General features: G+C 36.6%; 1 protein-coding gene across 3 annotated transcripts in view; it reads right to left on the reverse strand.

The window, feature by feature from the left end:
• The window catches only part of slc12a7b (solute carrier family 12 member 7b), a 76,605-nt gene extending 56,459 nt beyond the window's left edge, over window positions 1-20,146 (reverse strand). For all 3 annotated transcript variants that reach the window (XM_059326632.1, XM_059326631.1, XM_059326633.1), the window contains exon 1: window positions 19,810-20,146. In XM_059326632.1, the coding sequence (XP_059182615.1) occupies window positions 19,810-19,930 (121 nt within the window). In that variant the 5' untranslated portion in view covers window positions 19,931-20,146. The remainder of the gene's footprint in view (window positions 1-19,809) is intronic.
• Window positions 20,147-20,374: the final 228 nt, after the last annotated feature.

Genomic DNA, 20,374 nt, shown 5'->3' on the forward strand with positions numbered 1-20,374 from the left:
AGGGCAGAAATTTCAAAGGACTTTTTCCCTGTATTAATGCAATTAAAACATGTCAAATATACATATATATTAAGCTTGAAAGCATAATTCTACCGAGAAACATGAGAACTGAAAGGCAGTTTGACAGGAACTAATGGGGGCTCATTATTATGTCCTCTATTAGAGCACTCTGCCTCTAATTGATTGTACATTTATTAAATTATAATTTATGAAAGAGCTTGCTGCCAAAGACAGCTCAAGCTTTTGGCAAAGACGATGTTGAGCTCTGAGCATGATCAGGACATTAATAACACATTTTGAGTTGTTAAAATGTTACTAACAATACTTTAGTAAGAGGAGATCAGTTTAAAGATCACATAACTAAAAAATGTCTATATTTTACAATACTGCTAATACTTTACAAAACATAGGTTTCATTTTCAGACTTCCTTTGTCTCTGGGGAACTGCTTTCAATTAATTCCAGCAAACAAATGCAAATTAAATTCACTTGAAATAGATTCACACACATAAATATGAAAGCATCAGAGTGAACAATTCCCCACTAGTACAATATTTGTGGTCAAATGCATGGAGTCATTGGAGTATAAAGAAATTACATGGGCAGATGGTTTTTAAACTGCTGCTAGACCGTCCCAACGTCTGATCCTTAAAGAGCATTCTTTTACATCATAGTCAGTGATGTTACATAAGGGAGTGGGATTCCCTGCCCCTGCCTCGCCACACTGCACAGCTCAAAGGAGTTATTCAACAATACAGTTCTTCTACGCTCAGTTTTTGTCATTATTTTTTGTTAGTGATCACATTCCTGGTTCAGAGTAGGGTTGGGCAATATGGCCCTGAAATAATATCAGGGTATTTTTGCAATTACGATATTTTTGGTGATATGACATGTTAAAAATATATAGAAAATGTGTTTTTTTCCCCCCTGTATAAATAACTTAGAACTAAATAAAAATCAACCGTAAATCTGAAAAGTATTTTCAAGTGCAAATCTCAACAAACTGCAAATATCAGAGGTAAAATGTCACTAAGTACTTTAACTCAAGTATTGTGCTTAAGTACACTTTTGAAGTACATCTACATAACTTGTGTTATTATTTTCATTTATGTAACTTTATATTTCTACTTCATTACATTTTAAAGGAAAATATTGCATTTTTTACTACACTTCATTTAGCTACCAGCTTTAGCTCCTTTTCACATCGAGATTTAACATAAAAACGGAATTAAACATTTTTATAAATCAAACCACATAAACATATATTAAGTAGTTAAAATGAGCGGTTACCTTGACAACAGTAAAATGCTGCTTAATAATTATCCAACAATATAGATATAGAATACATAAAACAATCTGAGTGGGGTCATTCTGCATAACGAGTACTTTTACTTTTGATACTTTAAGTACATTTTGTTGCTGTTACTTTTGTACTTTAACTTCAGTAAGTTTTGAAGTAGGAATGCTGCCATTATCGAGATGTGCACTCATAAAAATATACCGGTGTTATTGTGAATGATACGATATGGCACACCCCTATTCAGAGAAGCTCGGGCTAAAGTCAGCCTTCATCAGCACTCTGCTGACAGATTGGTACAGATTCACCAGCAGGTACAGGTACATTGAGGATGTGCTAACGGTTTGGCTCAGCCTCTCTGGTCACTGTGGTAATAAATGACCATGCATCCTATTTATAACCACTAAGCTGCACACTGTGACGACGCTGTAAGCTGCCTAACCCTGTCGGAGTTAGCCCATGGCTCATTGTACCAAGAAAAAAAAAAGAGGCAGGAAAAATGAGCTTTCGGTGGTACTGGGAATCAAAAATCAGTTCCTTTAGCTCAAGCTTAACATAAAAGACAGCTTTACACTCTTGTTCAGCTTGTTCAGCTTTAAAATTAAAAAGCAGGAGAAACATAAAAGCAAATACACTATATGTATATGCACTTTGGTATAGATTTAGTCCAACTACTGGACAGCACAGTGCGTACATTTTTAGGGTGAATTCATCAACTGGGCAGTGTGAGTGCCCTTCCTTGCTCAATGAACCATAGAGGACAGCACACACAAATGTCATGACTTTTGACTTTGTGAGCCCCGAACTACAGAAGCACTGCAAAGCTATTCACTTTTAATACTTTTCATCACTTAAACAAGGAATAATAAATCTATAGTATAGACAAGACACGCCTCCTTTCAGGCCAGATTTGTCTTTGAAGAATCATTACACAAGACAAAAAAATACCTCTAAACTATTTGTGCTACCGGGAGCCCATCAATTAAACAGCTATCCCTACAAGACTATTCCATAAAAAAAGGAAAATACACATAACCAAATATTACCAACAATTCATTAGCTTTGATATAACGGTGCTAATAGAGGGCAACTGAAGGAGTACTTTAGTTATGAAAAACTTACCCTTCCGCCGCGAGCCTGCCCTCGGCTCCATTCTGAGGAGCGGGGCTGAAAAAGGGGGTGGAAGGGAGGGGGTCCTAGTAGTGGTCCCTGGGGAACTCCAGTAATGGGGGTCCAAAGTATAGAGATACTGCTAGTAAGGTGCAGAAGTGAGGAATGCTGCCTGTGCTGTGTGGATAATGTGAGGATCAGCTATTTCTGTGACAGCGTGCGTGTGTGTGTTTGTGTGTGTGTTTGCAAAGTGGCCTGTGACGACGATGTCAGCCACATCAGCCATGCATCACAAAGCACCCTCACCCTCCCACCGACAAACCTGCACGCACACGGCGCGCACACACACACTTCTGATCCCTGCTGCACATGCAAGCACACATGCGCGTGCATGTAAGAGCACACACACACAGAGGGAGGAGCAAAGAAAGCGAGGGAAGCAAAAAGCAATAGTAAAAAAGACAGACTGCTTTACAGAGTGTGGCAGGAGAGAGATGGATGGATGGATGGATGGATGGATGTGCACACACATGTAGGACAAACACAAGAGATGAGACAGCAGAAAAAAGCTAAAAGAAGTCAATGCAAATATTGACCTTTAATGTTCTAGGAAAAAATAATGTGAGCGTGTGTGATTGAGGAAGCAGATCAAACACTTGCCATCAAAAGGAAAAGCTGTGCAGTATATCCTTCTGAATCAATAATCCTTGGCTATTTTAAACTGCAGGTGCTGCTTTAGTGAGCAGTTTCATTACAATCTGACCCCCTGGCTGACCTCAAGGTGCCGTAGGTGGAGATGGTCAATCAATCAGCAAAGCACAGGGAGCACACAGGACAATACAGCTGGAGGCTATGACAACACAATACACTGAGGATTCTATGAAGCCACATCACACAGCAGCTCTAAAATTGGTTTAGATTGGTTTATAACAGAGCAGGGCTGAATGATTTGGGAAAAAATATCTTATTTTGTAATTCTTACAATTACAAAGTGATTCGCATAAGTTTTTAATGAAAAAATACTTTTATTTGTAGGTTGAGGTGTCTTGCAAGACCACAACACTTAATTCAGAATAGTATTTTCACACATATATTGCCTTTCACTAGGGCTGGGCGATATATCGATATATTTTTTAATGTGATATGGAATTAGACCATATCGTATATCGAAATATTTCAGATTTGCACCGGCAAGCTGCAGCTTTATTTAAGATATTTTTTTATTTTAGTGTGCACTTTATGGAGCTTTGATTTTTTTAAAAGCTACTCCTGTTGTTATACAGTATTTATGTTCACTTAAATAAATGGTTTTAATAAAACTGCTTGTGACATGTCATATTTGGCTTTGATTTTGACTGAACATTTGCTCTCACTTTGCGGTAAAAATATCGGGATACATATCGTATAGCGATATTCATCCTAAATATATCAGGATATGACTTGGTCCATATTGCCCAGCCCTACCTTTCACCAATATTGGGCCTCGTGTGGTCTGGATTTGCTCTAGCACATATTGCGATAAAATCTGTACAACCCTATGGACTATGACCAAACAGACCAATGTTCAGAATCAGAATGATCAGTTATCAATCTACAATCGGCTTCCTTTTAAACTTGCTGCAAACTGCACTATATGTAGTTTTAAGTTTGCCCACACTGTAATGCCACAAAAGCAAAACTCAGTTTCCTGGATAATTAAAATGCTCAATATTTATTAGAGTTTTTTTCTAATGAATCAATGAATGGCTTAGTATGACTATAAAATGCCAAAACATAAATACATAAACGCCCAAAACAATTTCCCAAAGGCCAAGGTGAGGTCAGAGAAGAACCAGTGAGGGTATTGTTTGATAAATGCCTTAAAACTAATGTGATGATTTAAATAGTTGTGGATTGTTTTTTGCTGAATGACGAATTGATGAATTGACTCATTTTTTCAGCACATAAAGCTATCATGTAAAGGTTTGTATACATTTTATATTTTTTATAAAATAAATGAATGAATGTGTACAATGTTATCTATCATGTGTATATGTGTGTCTCTATTTGTATATTTGATTTTGGAATACTTATTTGGGATGTGATCATCATGGAAACAAATAGAGTAGTATGTAAACCCTATATTTTGCACATAGGGTTGCGAAAGTGTGGAAACTTTCCGGTAAATTTCCAGAAACTTTCCATGGGAAGTTAAGCTGGGGAATTTTGGAAATATTCAAAATAAAAACATTTATTTGTCAGTAGAACTTTTTTCAAGTTTTAATTATTTTATTTTATTTTATTTAGACATGCCTTTTTATTGAAAGGCATGTCTAAAAACAAGATAAAAACACTAAATCTGAGGGAAATTATCTTGCTGCATCGACAGATATTTTTACTTGAAAATATTTCTTAAATTAAGATTGCTAAAATTAAAAATAAGCATGTTGAACACTTAAAATAAGAAATTAACTCTTAAAACAAAATAAATTATCTAACACTTCTAAATCTAAAGTTTTTTTTATCTTGGTAAGAAACAAATAATTGTCAGGTCACTCTGCTCGGGCCAGTTCATCGCTGCTTGCAGCTTTAATTTATCTTGTTTTAACAGTTAATTTCTTATTTTAAGTGTACAACATGCTTATTTCTAGATTTAATAATCTTAATTTAAGAAATCTTGTCAAGTGAAATTATCTGTCCATGCAGCAAGATCATTTCCCTCAGATTTAGTGTTTTTATCTTGTTTTTAGACACACCTTTTTTGCAGTGTATAACATAATAATATTGGTTAACTAAAGCCATGTCATTTGGCCTGTGTCATGTATTCCTAATCTGAACTCATGTGAGACAAACTGAGCTTGGTGCCAGCTAGAAGAAGCCAAGAATATTCCACAACACACGGGCTAGACAATGGCAGAGCTCTGCCACAAGCTTGGGTGAACCCAGCACTCTGCTGTCTACCTTTGTCTTCACTAGCCATTAATCTGCCTGTCTAAGAGCATGTGAAGTGGGCACTAATCACTTAACCAGATTAGGCTAATCCTGAACTTTTTATAAAACACGGAAGTCCAGGCTCCAGGGTTGAGGAAGATACGGCTTTAAAGCCACAGACGAAACTGCTGCTCAGGTTGTGCTGCCGTCTTCTGACCACTGTCTGCCTCTCACTCAGCTGAGTGTCCTTCAGCGGGCAGAGACACACTGGCTGGCTGTCACAATGACCACTGACTCACTGAGGATTAAAGCAGTTTTTACAAAACTTGTCTTTATTTTTTGTTAGTGATCACATTCCTGGTTCAGAGTATGGTTGGGCAATATGGCCCTAAAATAATATCAGGGTATTTTTGCAATTACGATATTTTTGGTGATATGACATGTTAAAAATATATCGAAAATGTGATTTTTTTTCCCCTGTATAAATAACTTAGAACTAAATAAAAATCAACCATAAATCTGAAAAGTATTTTCAAGTGCAAATCTCAACAAACTGCAAATATCAGAGGTAAAATGTCACTAAGTACATTTACTCAAGTACTGTGCTTAAGTACACTTTTGAAGTACATCTACATAACTTGTGTGTTTTCATTTATGGTTTTTGTGAATGACTAATTGATGAATTGACTATTTTTTTCAGCACATAAAGCTATCATTTAAAGGTTTGTATACATTTTATATTTTTAATAAAAATAAATGAATTAATGTGTACAATGTTATCTATCATGTGTATATGTGTGTCTCTATTTGTATATTTGATTTTGGAATACTTATTTTGGATGTGATCATCATGGAAACAAATAAAGTAGTATGTAAACCCTATATTTTGCACAGTGTTGCGAAAGTGTGTAAACTTTCCGGTAAATTTCCAGAAACTTTCCATGGGAAGTTAAGCTGGGGAATTTAGGAAATATTCAAAATAAAAACATGTATTTGTCAGTAGAACTTTATCAAGTTTTAATTATTTTATTGAACGACAAAAACATGAATGTTTATATTACTCGTTCCCCAAGGGATGTCTAAAAACAAGAAAAAAACACTAAATCTGAGGGAAATGATCTTGCTGCATGGACAGATAATTTCACTTGAAAAGATTTCTTAAATTAAGATTGCTAAAATTAAAAATAAGCATGTTGAACACTTAAAATAAGAAATTAACTCTTAAAACAAGATAAATTATCTAACACTAAATCTAAAGTTTAAGAAACAAATAATTATCAGTACTCTCTAATTTATCTTGTTTTAAGAGTTAGTTTCTTATTTTAAGCGTACAACATGCTTATTTCTAGATTTAATAATCTTAATTTAAGAAATCTTGTCAAATGAAATTATCTGTCCATGCAGCAAGATCATTTCCCTCAATTTTTATCTTGTTTTTAGACACACGTTTTTGCAGCGTGCATGATTTCTGACAGCAATTTACAAATAGTTATTTAATAACTTTATATTTATTTAAGAAATAATAATAAATTAAAAAAATCACTTGTCCTTTGAAGACAAAACTGAACATCCGCTGTCTGCATCATTAAATTGACAGATGTGTCAAGGCAGAGCTTAAAGAGGGGCTATCAAATCACACAGTAAGAAGGATTAAGTAGTATCAAGCTCCACTTGGTTTGATGTCAGATGGCTGCTGTTATAGTTATATTGTGTGTGTGCACAAGTGTCTGTGTGTTGCACTTAATGAAGTCCTAAGCTTTTAAACCCTTCAGGTAAACAACACTGTTGTTATGTAATACGCAGCATGGGGGAGGGCAGAGAGACAAGGGTTATTGACAGAGTGTACTAGTGTCCAGATAGGGTTAAAGGGTTTATTGGATCATCAATACTATAACGGGTGAAATCTGACAGACACAAGTTGAATGGCAGTTGGATGAGAAGAACTTATCTGCCAATTGTACATTTTTCATCATGGAGCCACTGTGTATCAAGGTTATAATAGTTTTGGATTTTTCATTGGTTTTAGTTTATTTAGTACTTGTAAAATGGTATACTTTTGTATGAGAAAGTAACACGATGACTACTTGTTACCAAGGTTATAAATGTTTGGATTTTTCATTAGATTGTTTTAATTACGTTGTGATTTTTTGTTGATGATTGTTAGTTTTAATAAGATTGTTAGTTTTGTTAAGTTTTTAGAGTGAGTTTTCTAGTTTTAATTTGTTTTTATTTTTTGGAAAATGCTTAGTTTTAGTTTAGTTTTTATTAGTTTTAGTTTAGTTTTTATTAGTTTCAGTGTTAGTTTTAGTTTTTTTATAAGTTTATAATAATAAGTTTATTAAGTCATAAAACCAGATAGATGAAATAGATTTCATATCAACCAAAACGGTTTATGTATGAAAAAAGTTGACAAAGACGAAAAGGGAGGACATTTAACTATAATTTTAGTTACCACACAATACAGTTTCAGCTAGTTATCGTTCTTTTTTTTTTTAAACTCTCGTTTTTACTTTTATTTCAGTTAACTGAAATGTTTTTTCAATTCTAGTTTTCGTTAATTCATTTGTTTTCGTTAACTACAATAACCTTGCATGGAGCTGCTGTGTGTGTATGTATATAAAAAGTAAAAATATGTGTGGAAGCAGTTGGCACAGTGTGGGAGTATGTCAGAAAGTTAAAAAAATAGGTAAAGAGGGAGAATATAGGGGTCAGCCAAGGCACCTAGGATCAATGTTACTTAGTGCTGCTTATACCTCAATCCTCACTTCCATGACTCAACACTAAGCATGAGATAGGTGAATACTGGCACAGATTAGATGCTTTAGAAATGTCCCTAAACTGCCACTAGGAAATACTTACAAGACAATATTACTGTTTCTCAGATGACATGTGTACCAAGCCTGAGACCAACACCAACTAAAAGTGAATGGTCGTCTTACTAACTCTATGAAAAACAACCATTTATCCGTCACATGCACTTACTGTTAAAATGCCAACATAGTCTCACAGAAATCTGTGAAATAGCCACGGATTCGCTTAACTCAAAATCCGTGGAATAGCCACGGAATCACTCAAATTTCCGTGAAACTGACACAGATTTCGCTACAATGCAAGTTAATGACAGTCATATCCCGTGGCTATTCCAACATACAAAGTGATTATGTACATTCACTGAGTGAAGATTTAGAAAATAAAACATATATTTCTTGCTAGAAATGTGATCAAAATCCATTTTTATGCAGAAACTAAGTCAAAATATTAATTTTTTCACTGTTTTGAACTGTCCGCCATGTTTTTTGTTCTGACCGCCGGGACCTTGAAAGTCACGTGACTTGGAACAAACCAATAGGATAAAATATCCATGGACATATCCATGGTCATTAACTTGCAATGTAGCGAAATCCGTGTCAGTTTCATGGAAATTTTAGTGATTTCGTGGCTATTCCACGGATTTTGAGTTAAGCGAATCCGTGGCTATTTCACGGATTCCTGTGAGACCAGGTTCTAAAATGCAGTATACTGTAGATATAGCATTAGGTACATTTTGGCATAGTGCGAGCTGACACTGATGTACCCTGTGTCTGCAGGTCAGCTTGAATTTGTTTGGAAGTTGTTCGAGGTTCTTTATCCACCATTCGAACAATCTTTCGTTGCAATCTTTCATCGATTTTACTCTTCCGTCCACGTCCAGGGAGGTTAACTACAGTGCCATGGGCTGTAAACTTCTTGATGACATTCCACAATTTTGGTTCTCAAATCCTCAGACAATTCTTTGCTCTGTTTTCTTTTCTCCATGCTCTGTGTGGTACACACAGACACACAACACTAAGGTTGAATCAACTTTTCTCCATTTTAACTGGCTGCAAGTGTGATTTCTATATTGCCAGCACCTGCTACTTGCCACAGGTGAGTTTAAATATAAATTAAAGGAGCATCACATGCTTGGAAAACAATTTTTTCTTACAATTTTGAAAAGGTAATAATTTTGTCCAGTCCATTTTTGGAGTTCTGTGTATAATATATAATGCAGAAAATGTTGCTTGGTATGATTTAGAAATGGTGTTAGCTCTTCTTATTTATTTTTTCCCGACACTGAACAGTAATGTTTATTTAGCTATTTTTTTTATTCCTATTTATTCTTTATTTTCTCTGTTATCATTTATATATAATCGGCTGACATTGTAATACATTGTTTGCATAATGTATAACAATGTTAAATATTACTTAACAACTTTTATGTTTGAGAAAGTAGCTCTCTGGGTACATTTGTAGAATAAAAAATCGGTGCACAATCCACATAAAAAAAGTCTATTTTCATTCCAGCTCAAAATTATATTATATTACAGTCCTTCCTAATCGTTCCAGCTGAAAAGTGCAAATGAATGGTGGTCATGTGAGAACAACCCCAAACTCATCTGACTGCTCACAGGCAGCCAAACCCTCTTCCTTAAAATTGAGCAGTCTCCACCCAAAGTAGGGGAACAATGTCATTCTTTTCACACAAAAGCACAACAACACATGCTTACACAGACTGAGGGGTGAGTCCACTCTTCTCCAGATGGTGTCACTATCTCACAATTGGAAGGAAACACTTTGCACATAGATACAGACCCCTCTCATCATATGAATTGTGTAAAAAAAATGAAAGCTTAATTCTCCACTTCAAATGTCGGGTCATATACAGGGATATGAGTTCTAAGAACCAGATGTTGGCAGTAACATCTGGTTCCTATAGAGTATGAGAAGGAAATATCAACTCATCAGTTCAATGTGCCCAGAAATACTTTTTTTAAATATATATAAATGCACATACAAGGTAAATCAGTCTGCAACACTGTGTACAGACACCAAAGCTCAGCTAGTCCTTATGTCTCCTCCTCCTTACTCCTCATGACCCTTGTGGCCAAAAAAGGCCAAGCACATTAAAACTGCTATTAAATCACCATACATCAATATTTTTTCAGATTTTCTCTAATCTCTAAATCTTGTTCTCTAATCTCTAAGACTTGTTCAAAACTACCAAACATTAAATCATTTTCAGAATTTTACCCCTTTATATGCCAGTTTATACATTTGAAGTTTTCCATAATTTCTTCCAAAAAACCACAAAAAATAAATGTTTTCCAATAAAATAAATAGTAGGGAGCTAGGGTTTTTGGTGGTGATTAGAGTCTTGGATATGTCAAATATTAGCAACAAAATTGATTTGATTGCATTAGTATTTCTTAAGTAGTGCCAGATACTCCCTCTGGTGACCCTCATGGCCAAAAAAGGCCACACACACTAAAACTGCTATTAAATCACCGTACATCATAATTTTTTTCAGATTTCTTTTTCATAAATCTCTTAAACAACTTCAGACTTGTTGAAAACTAACAGACATTAAATCATTTTCCAAATTTTGAACCTTTATATGCCAGTTCTCTCATGACCTTCATGGCCAAAGAAAGAAAGAAAGAAAGAAAGAAAGAAAGAAAGAAAGAAAGAAAGAAAGACAGAAAAAGAAAGGCCTTATACCTATGATGAAAATCATAGTGAGATATCTCAGTCTGCATTTCTCACATTACTAGATTCTTGGCTCCTCATCAGCCTTGTGGCTGGTAAACAATTAGTCAGTGAAGGATTGTTCCCTGGAACCAAACCTTTGAATCTGCCAACTCCACAGAGATGACTGACTGAAGACGTAAACAGAGTTGAACAAGTTTACAATTCTGTCTGAAATCAGGCAATCATTATATCAATATGTACAATCTTTATTAAAACAGATACAAATCTAAACATAAAAGCAAAGGACACTCAGTCCTACTTTTAACAGCTGTCTTTGTCCAAAACCACACAGTGAATATATGGATGCGTAATGCATTTGATAATTGAAATGTGGGCATATTAATAGTTTTGAACCAGCACTAATGGCTGAATGTCCCCAGCCTTGGATGTGGTCACCAACAGCTATTGAAAAGGAAGCTTGGTTTTAACCAGGCTTTAACCAAAGAGCTACTTTAACCATGTCTATTGGTTTGCTTATGAGTCACACCATGTCTACTGGAACACACATTTTTAGGCTTGTAAACATAGTGAAAAGAGAAGGAACTGGGGGGGGTTTCCAGTGTTTGTGAATTCATATATATAGAGACAAGAGACAACCACTAACGTGTGTGTTTATAGGTTGAGGGCTTATCAGAGACACCATATTGAGAGCAGGGAACTGGTGCAGAGGAGATCACTCAACAGGAAATAGGAAGCAGCAGTCAGAGAAGGTAGGCCTGTCTGACTAAAACATCCAATCTGGAATGAAAAGGCTGAACGCTTCAACATTGTCAACTACATTTTAGCATTATGTTAGAATGTATCCAGGTGAAGGCTTGACAAAGGAAATAGCCTTATGAATGGATTTCTACAGTGGCATACAATAACAGCTACTGGGCATCTCTTCTATCCATAATCTGATGTGTACAGGAGTCTCATGTTGAATATTTTTGCATGGATCTAGTTTTACATACTTATCATGTCAAACTGACGCATGTGTTCGTACTAGTTTTGTACCTTTGGAAACCTCCCATTTCTGAGCCAGTGTCAGTAAAGCTGCATTTTTGATAAGAGTTTTGAGTGTCTTTCCCTTCTGTTCTCTCAGTCACTATCTAATAAAGCTTGAAAAAAGGCCAAAAAATAATCTTAAAAAAAGAAAGAAAGGTATAATTTAATAATCTATATCAGGGGTCTCAAACTCAAATTACCTGGGGGCCGCTGGAGGCAGTATCAAAATGACCAAAAAAAGACACAAAGTTACTAAAAAAAGACACAAAATGACAGAAAGAAACTAAATTACTTAAAAAAGACACAAAATGACAAAAAAGACACAAAATGACTGAAAAAAAAACAACACAAAATTATTTTAAAAAGACACAAAATTATTTTAAAAAGACATACAATTACCAAAAAAAGACAGAATGACCAAAAAAGACACAGAATGAAAGAATGAAATGAAAGAAATTACTTAAAAAAACACAAAATGATTAAAAAAAGACACGTAATTACCAAAAAAGATACATTTTTTTAAAAGACACAAAATGAAAGAAAAAAACGAAATTACTTAAAAAAAAACACAAAATGATTTTTTTTTAAAAAGACACGTACTTACCAAAAAAGACACTTTTTTTTTTAAAAGACACAAAATGACCCAAAAAAAGACACAAAATGACAAAAAAAAAAAATACACAAAATGACTAAAAAAGACACAAAATTACCCCAACAAGTAATAAAAGGGACCTTCCACATACAACACGGTAAAGTGCCATTCAAATAAAACTCACATTAAACTTTCATATCAAGGTGGGGGCCACAAAATATCGTCATGACGGCCACAATTGTACCGCAGGCCGCGAGTTTGACACTATATTATGTAATTTCCCAATTGTTGTCTCACTCCCTACATTCCTAAAGTAACTTTCCTCTCTTCCCTTTCCCATCAAACACACACCCATCAGCATTAAACCGCAGAAACAAGGGCGTTTAAGTGAGTAATTACATACAGCATGTAAGAGAGCTTCTTGTGGGTGATTAATAAATCAGTATTACTGACACCCTACACTTTCAAGTTTCAAAAACCATTGGGCAACCATGGGCATAGCCAATATTAAACAGTTATTTGGGATAACTATTTGAACAGTGTTTCCATGGCCTGTGAATATGGTGCAAGTACAGATGTTGAATAACTGTGTCTGATTGTGTTGCAGATGGAACATGCAGAACTAAGTAATGTGGCCAACACAAACACACACACACACACACACACACACACAGGGTTGAGCAACAGTGTAGGGTCAGGCTGTCTGTATATCAGTCATTACACCTAATCACTATACCACCAACTTTAGAGAACAAACCTGTCTGAAACCAACGTCACATTTCTGTAGTCCCTCAGGAAAACAAAACACAGTGTGCTTACTCGAGGCATGATCACAGGTCATTATGTTCCAGAATGCTGCCTGAATCACTGGGCTTTTGAGACACTCCCCTGTGGTAGATTGTTGCTTTATTTTTACCGTTAAAGTAAGGTTAGAAAAGGTGAGACACTTGGTGTCAATGCCTAAATAAATAACTTTTCCTTTTAGATTGAAAATGGATGAATTATCCCCCTCAGCTAGAGACTAGCTGGAAATATGTCATTCTAATCCCAACCTCAGAGCAGATCATAGATAATAATGATTGTAAAATACAGCTTGCAATAATTAATTATTGCCTTAGTCCGACTGTAACTGGACAACTGAAGTGCATGTAAACGTGTTAGTCCGACTGATGTCGGAGTTCTCCAGGTCCGATTAGGACACCCAGGTAATAAGGTTGGAGTTGGATATTCGCTGGTAAGACAACGCATGTGCGCATATTCCATCCCCCCAACCCGCTGTGCTGGCATATGACCCCGGAACAAAAATAGAGAAGAATACAATCACAGGAGAAGAACCACGGCAGCACAACAACAACAACAACAACAACCTAATCTGCACAACCAGCAACGCGTACATTACGTACGAAATGGTAAACGGTAAATGGTCCTGCACTTTTATATCACTTTTCTAGTCGATTTGCGACCACTCAAAGCGCTTTACACTACAGACTGCACTCATTCACCCATTCACACACACATTCATACTGGTGGCAGAGGCTACCCTAAACGGTGCCACCTGCCACCATTGGGAATTCATTCTCACACCAATGAACGCAGCATCGGGAGCAATTTGGGGTTCAGTATCTTGCTCAAGGATACTTCAACATGTAGGCAGCCATGGTCAGGGATCGAACCACCAACCCTCCGATCGGGGGGGCAACCCGCTCTACCAACTGAGCCACAGCCGCCCAATGAAGAGAGCTGAACGGTAATCCATCTTGTTGTTGTTGTTGTTGTTGTTGGAAAATGCCAGTTTCCCGCATTTCGCCACTTGTTTTATATGACGTAATAGGTCAACTGGAAAGGGTGGAACCCGCAACCCACTGGAACGACGCATATTACCACCCAGTGCTGAGGAGGAGGACATGTTCCCGTCAGTTATTTGATTTTCTCAGTTGCATGTAAACTGGGACAACTGATTAGACGCTATAATCGATTTTTAAGCGTAGCTCGATTAAACTGTGCATGTAAACACACTGATTGAGAGCAAACAACCTAAGAGAGAGAGCAGGAGAAACAGAATTACAGACAGCCACATACAGACAGCAGTGTTGAACAGAACCAGACCTGCCTGCCTGCCTGGGAAATAAACAGGAAACACATGTCTAGCACAGATGGGCAAATGGACCAACGGACAGAGGCAGCAACACAGCAGGCACTTGGTCCAATCACCTGCTTAGTTTCAGCTTAAACAACACATAAGGTTGTATTTTATTGCATCAGTTTAGCATTTACTTGGTCACAACCAACCACTACTAACGCACACTGCTAGAGCCATCAGCTCCACATCATACCTACTCTGTCATTTATTAACAAGGCGTGGCTGTGCAGCTTTGTGCGTGGGCCTGGGAAGATTCCCTGTAGAGAACACTGAACATATTAAGGCACTAATGTGGCCAAAGTTAGGTCTTACATTCCCTCTTTGGGAGTCAATCCTAGATATCTGCACAGCACTGCTTCTTCAAACCCACAGCAGTCACCTCCCACAGATTCTCTGACCATTATGTACACTCCTCTCACACAATCCCACTCCTCCCCATCCCATGGCAATTTTGATCACTCCCCTCTATAAAAGCAAAAGGAAACATCTTGAGCAAGAGAAAATGTGATCTATAAGATCTTATGGATTGAGACCCTCAAATTAACAATTTAATTGAGCCAGGTCGATCACCAATGAAAAACTGATAGGACAGTAAGGTGAACATTAAATCTAAATTTAATCAATTAATTAATTTATTTATTTTTGTTTGTTCGCCTGTTTTTGCCGTGTGGCTTTGTACTGGTGTATCGTTGTTTTCATTGTTGTGGTTGTTCTTTATATTATTCTATGTATGTTATTTGTGTGTACATTATGTCTAATTTGTAAATATGTTTCTGAGTCTTTGTTGTCTAGAATTGTGTTTTAGTGTCTTGTTTTCATATTGTGGTTCCTAATAAGTAACCCACTGTTCTTTTTTGTTTATTCGTTAATAAAAATTATTTTTTTTAAAGTGAACATTAAAGTTCCAGTCCGGTGTACAAGATTAAACTTTTTCTTTTTTTTTTTTTTTGTACTTATAGAAACAGGCTTAAACAGAAATTAAAAAATAAGCCTGCATCAACAACCTGTGCTGATGGCTTCATAGTGTTAAATCCAACTTGTATTGCATTGTTAACTAGAGAAGTGCACTCAAGAGAGTGCAGATCTGTGCCAGATGTTGAGGTTTTCCTGCATAGCTTAGCTCTGATCAATCCAAACTCCACTCAAAAAACAATCGTTTTAAAAGTTGTTTTATTTTTGTGCTTGTCGTCTTGCAGACAGACCTGACAAAGCATGAATTGTGCCTTTTCACATATTTGCATCAAGATGTAGTTAACAGCCCCTTTTTGATCTGTCTTTTGCAATTAAATGACAACAAAATCAGTTTATTTTTAGCACACACAGCTGTATCTGTGGCAGTCAGCATAGCCCTGATCGTCCTGAACACTAAAAAAAATATCTTATAGAAAGAACATGAAGGTGATCAAACTTTGTCCATTGTAGGGCACACTTTTGTAGGCTTCCATTTAAAAAAAAATCTGTATATGGTAAATAAATTTAAAAAATGCAGTCACAATTGATGGTTACCTTAGTTATTCACACATCATAGGTTTGTGCAGGATGCCCTTTGTTGCACTAATGATAATTCTCCTGACTCTGCTCGCTTTGAACCAGATAGCAGGTTTTACCGACAACTTTGGCTGATGAAAAAACGAAAAAAGTGTAGTTGAGCTAGGGCTGGGCGATATATCGATATATCGATATATTTAGTTCTTTTGTAATGTTTGTTATTCTTTTCTCATATACATTTTTTTTTAAAGATTGGCCTATTTTATTTTATAGGCTATTTTTATTCAAGATATTTTTTTTATTTAAATGTGCACTTTTTTTTTTTTTTTTTTTTAAAGGTACTCCTGTTGTTATACAGTATTTATGTTCACTTAAATAAACAGTTTCAATAAAACTTCTGGTTGCATGTCATATTTGACTTTGACTGAACATTTGCTCTCACTTTGCGATTAAAATATCAGTATATATATCGTATATCGATATTAAGCCTAAATATATCGGGATAGAAGTTTTTGGCCATATCGCCCAGCCCTAAGTTGAGCCATACCAGGCAGTGGAGTAAAAGCATAAGATGGAGTAGTTACAGTACTCAACTGTGTTTCATTGGCAAAACACAACTTAAGCTCTTCTATTGTGTCTTTAAATTGTGCTTTATATGTTTAATGTGTTAAACGTTAAAAAACTAACCAAAAGTAAGATTGGCTAAAACATCATGTTGGCATATACAGTCTCTCTTTGTAATTGGAACACTTGTTACTTTCCTTCCGCACCACAGCTACACATAGAATATATTTTATTTAATTAACTTAGTGTAAAGAGGACAATATGGGGTAGGCCAACGCAAACAGTTTTACTACATGTTAAACCACCTGATGGGTTTCAGAATAGGTTTTCTTGTGTAAGTAAACTGTGTAAGGAAGTATACTATAGGTGTCACCTAACACCTAACAATGCAGTTAAGGGCATGAAGTTTGAGCTGATGATATGTGGTTAAGTTTGCATTCACGTGACTGACATAGGTGGAGTACATGAAACAGCTTGTGCTTCACTTTCACAGAAGACAAAGCTTTAACCTATTTCTTGTTAGAAGAATGGCAAACTTTGTGAGACAGGGGTAGAAAGTGGGGACACAAAAACCCCTAAAAAGGGATAGAGCAAGGACATTTTTTCACTTCATAAGAGAAATCTCTCAGAAATTAGGTAGGACACAAACATTTTCAGAAAGATACACTATTAAAAAAAAGTTGCCAGAACTTTACCGTAATAAATACAGTGCAACTTTTTGTAATATTACGGTAACATTATATTAGCACTGTTGATTTCCCGTTTAAGATTGCCATTTTATTCCATTTTTTACTGTATAAATAAAAACTTTTTCCATCAAAAGAAACACTGTTTTGCCATATAATTGACAAGAAAATACTTTATAAATGCTGCATAAATTAAAGATTTTACCATTAAATATTACAGTATATTTCTGTTAGAGATGACATTTAGTACATTAAACAGTGAGAAAAAATATTTTCATAAAAAAGGAAGACTTGTATATATATTACAGTATATTTTTGCTACAAACACATTGCCAGTGTATTTTACAGTGGAGTAATGTATTTTTAAAAAATAAAAAAAATGTAGAAAATACGGTTTTGGCCGATATATACATTTACAGTGTTTCATGGTTACTGAAACTGAATTAACCCATTTATCATTTTACGTCTTTTACTGTCATGGTTTAGCAGTTTTTCACCGTAAAATCTACAGACATTTTTCTACAGTGTATAAGCAATGGGAACAGAGACATAACCTAGAACCAGGATCAGAGGGAAGGACAAAGAGATTCAGAATGACAAGAAGCAGAGAACATTACATTACAGCATGGGGGTGGGGTCTCACCTCCCCCCACTCAGCCAACGGGAAGCAAGCCAGCAGGATAATCAATAACAGTGACTGCTATTTGACTCAGCCCTCCCTGTACAACATCAGCCAACAACATTTATGCTATTAAGAGCCCTCCATAGTAAACCTTCAACCACTCTGCCTTCCTGGCCAGCCCAGCCTGGTAGGACCATTTCACCTTATTCTAGCAATCGAGTATTCAATAAACCAGATAGATTAGATTATTACATACAGTACAGTAGTCTGGTGACCATAGAGCTGAACCTACTGTACATGACCTGTGGAAAATCGGTGCAAACAGAATAATGTTTGCGGTCCTGATGCTTCTACATGCAAAGTAAAATCACATAATTTGTGGCTTCAGATCCAGTGCATGACCTCTCTGACATGTTGTCCCCTGCTCTCCCACTATGCACAAGCATACACAGGGGAAAGGCTACCGTACGATATCCCATATAACCATCATAATAAAAAGCCTTTCTCTCTCCCACAGTCTGTAAAATCTTACCCAGCATGCAGCCTTTATTGCAGCTCCACAGCAGAAACTAAATACTGGGAACTGATTCACTAAGCACCATGTGAAGTGCTGTAAAAACAGCAACTTCACTAACAACAGTCTGGCAAAAAGTGTCGAGAGAGGAGTTTGTTAAAAACGCACTCCGTGACCTCTCCATGCAAAAACAAAAGGGGGCTCAAAATGTTGCCTTTGATTCATGCCTTCAGACAGGTTGATAACAGGTTGATACTGTTGGCACAAGCCTAAGAGAAGGCAGAACATTTTGTACAAACACCAAATCCCTACTGTTACATCCATGTCCACATGGAGTGATTATTGTAAGATTACTTTGGATAAATATTTAGATTAGTAGGGCAAAGTCACATCCACAAAACTAGCCGTCTTCCAGATGTCAATAAGTACAGGTTATAAACGAGGCTTTGCAAAGTACAGTCCTGGTTTTTAACTCAGGACTAAGGCAGAGTTGCTGTTGTTCATATATAATAAGTGATATTCCAGTTAATATGTATTTTTCCTTGTCTCCAACAGGAAATATGCATCATGCATGAGACACGGCGCTGTGTTCCGTTATCTTGTTGTTTGTTGCACACAAGTTCACAGAAAGGTCTTCAGAGGGTGCGTCATGTTGGAGGTTGCATGTCAATGGTAATCAACACAGAGAGATGTTAGGAGATGTGAAAGTCATGGGTGTCCCAATTAGAGCATCTGTGTTGGCCCTGTGTTTGTTACTAAAACACTAGGATACCTGGCAGTGTTAAAAAATTAAATAGAAAAACAACCTAATAGGATAAAAGCAAATACACTAAAAATACAAGCATGCAGCAATAATAATAATCATTAAAAAACAACAACAACAAGCTACCGGTGGTGTTGAAAGGGGTAAATAAAGGAGGAATTGGAAAGAGATTCAGGCCAAAGGGGAAACACTGACATGGAACAAAAGTTCATGTCAAACTGTTGAAACTGTGGCGTGTGAGGGGAACCCTCATCTCACGCAGTTGCTGGAAAATGAACAACCCTTCCCAAAAATCCACCATCTTCCCTACACATTATCCACCCACACAGCCCATAAACAGTTTTTTCTGAAAAACATAGGCAACAGTAACCCGTGCAGGAAAGCTTAATTATCAGCTTGCACTGGATACTATAAGCAAAGTCAGCTTTCTGGGACTACATCTCTGTCTACTATCACAAAAGGTGCAAAGCCTCACTTCAGAAAAGACATCTGTAGATGAGTTAAGCATATAAAGTTATCATAAAGAAGAACATATTTAATTTATGTTCCACCTGACGCAGCTGAAAAAAAAAATACAAACATGATCTCACCTGTAGCTCCCTCCTCTTCCTCTTTTATGACATTGTTGTCATCCACATCATCCTCCTTGTTACCCTTTTTTGCCTTTCCAGTGCCGTCCTTCACTGGGACCACAGTGAAGTTGGTGGGCATTTTTACACCATGTGCTTCCTCTCAGTGTCTCCTGTTTGCCACACTCTTATCTTTCTCCTCTCTCCTCCCTCTCTGGTCTGCTGCTCCTCTCTCTCTTCCTCCGTCCAACAGCTGTCACTCCTCTCTTCTTTCTCCTTCTCAGTTGTTTGCTATTTCATCCAGACTTTCACCAGCCCTGGTGTGCTTTCCTCTCCTGGGCAGACGTCTGCTCTTGACTTTTTTGTTCCTATCGCTAGAATTCTGCTGTACACCCATGTGACCCTGACCCCCCCTCCACACCAACTATCCAAATAAGGAAGAACATGACTGCCCCGCCCAATGGGGGCAGTACCCACAAACGAACATACTAGCAAAAAACATGACATGCATTTGTGCTCATGAGTTTGTGAGAGCACACATACGGCTCTTTCTGTGCCTGAGGGCAGATCCTCTGCCAGGAATGTC

The sequence above is a fragment of the Centropristis striata genome, chromosome 23, assembly GCF_030273125.1.
Source record: "Centropristis striata isolate RG_2023a ecotype Rhode Island chromosome 23, C.striata_1.0, whole genome shotgun sequence".
Taxonomy (NCBI): Eukaryota; Metazoa; Chordata; class Actinopteri; order Perciformes; family Serranidae; genus Centropristis; species Centropristis striata.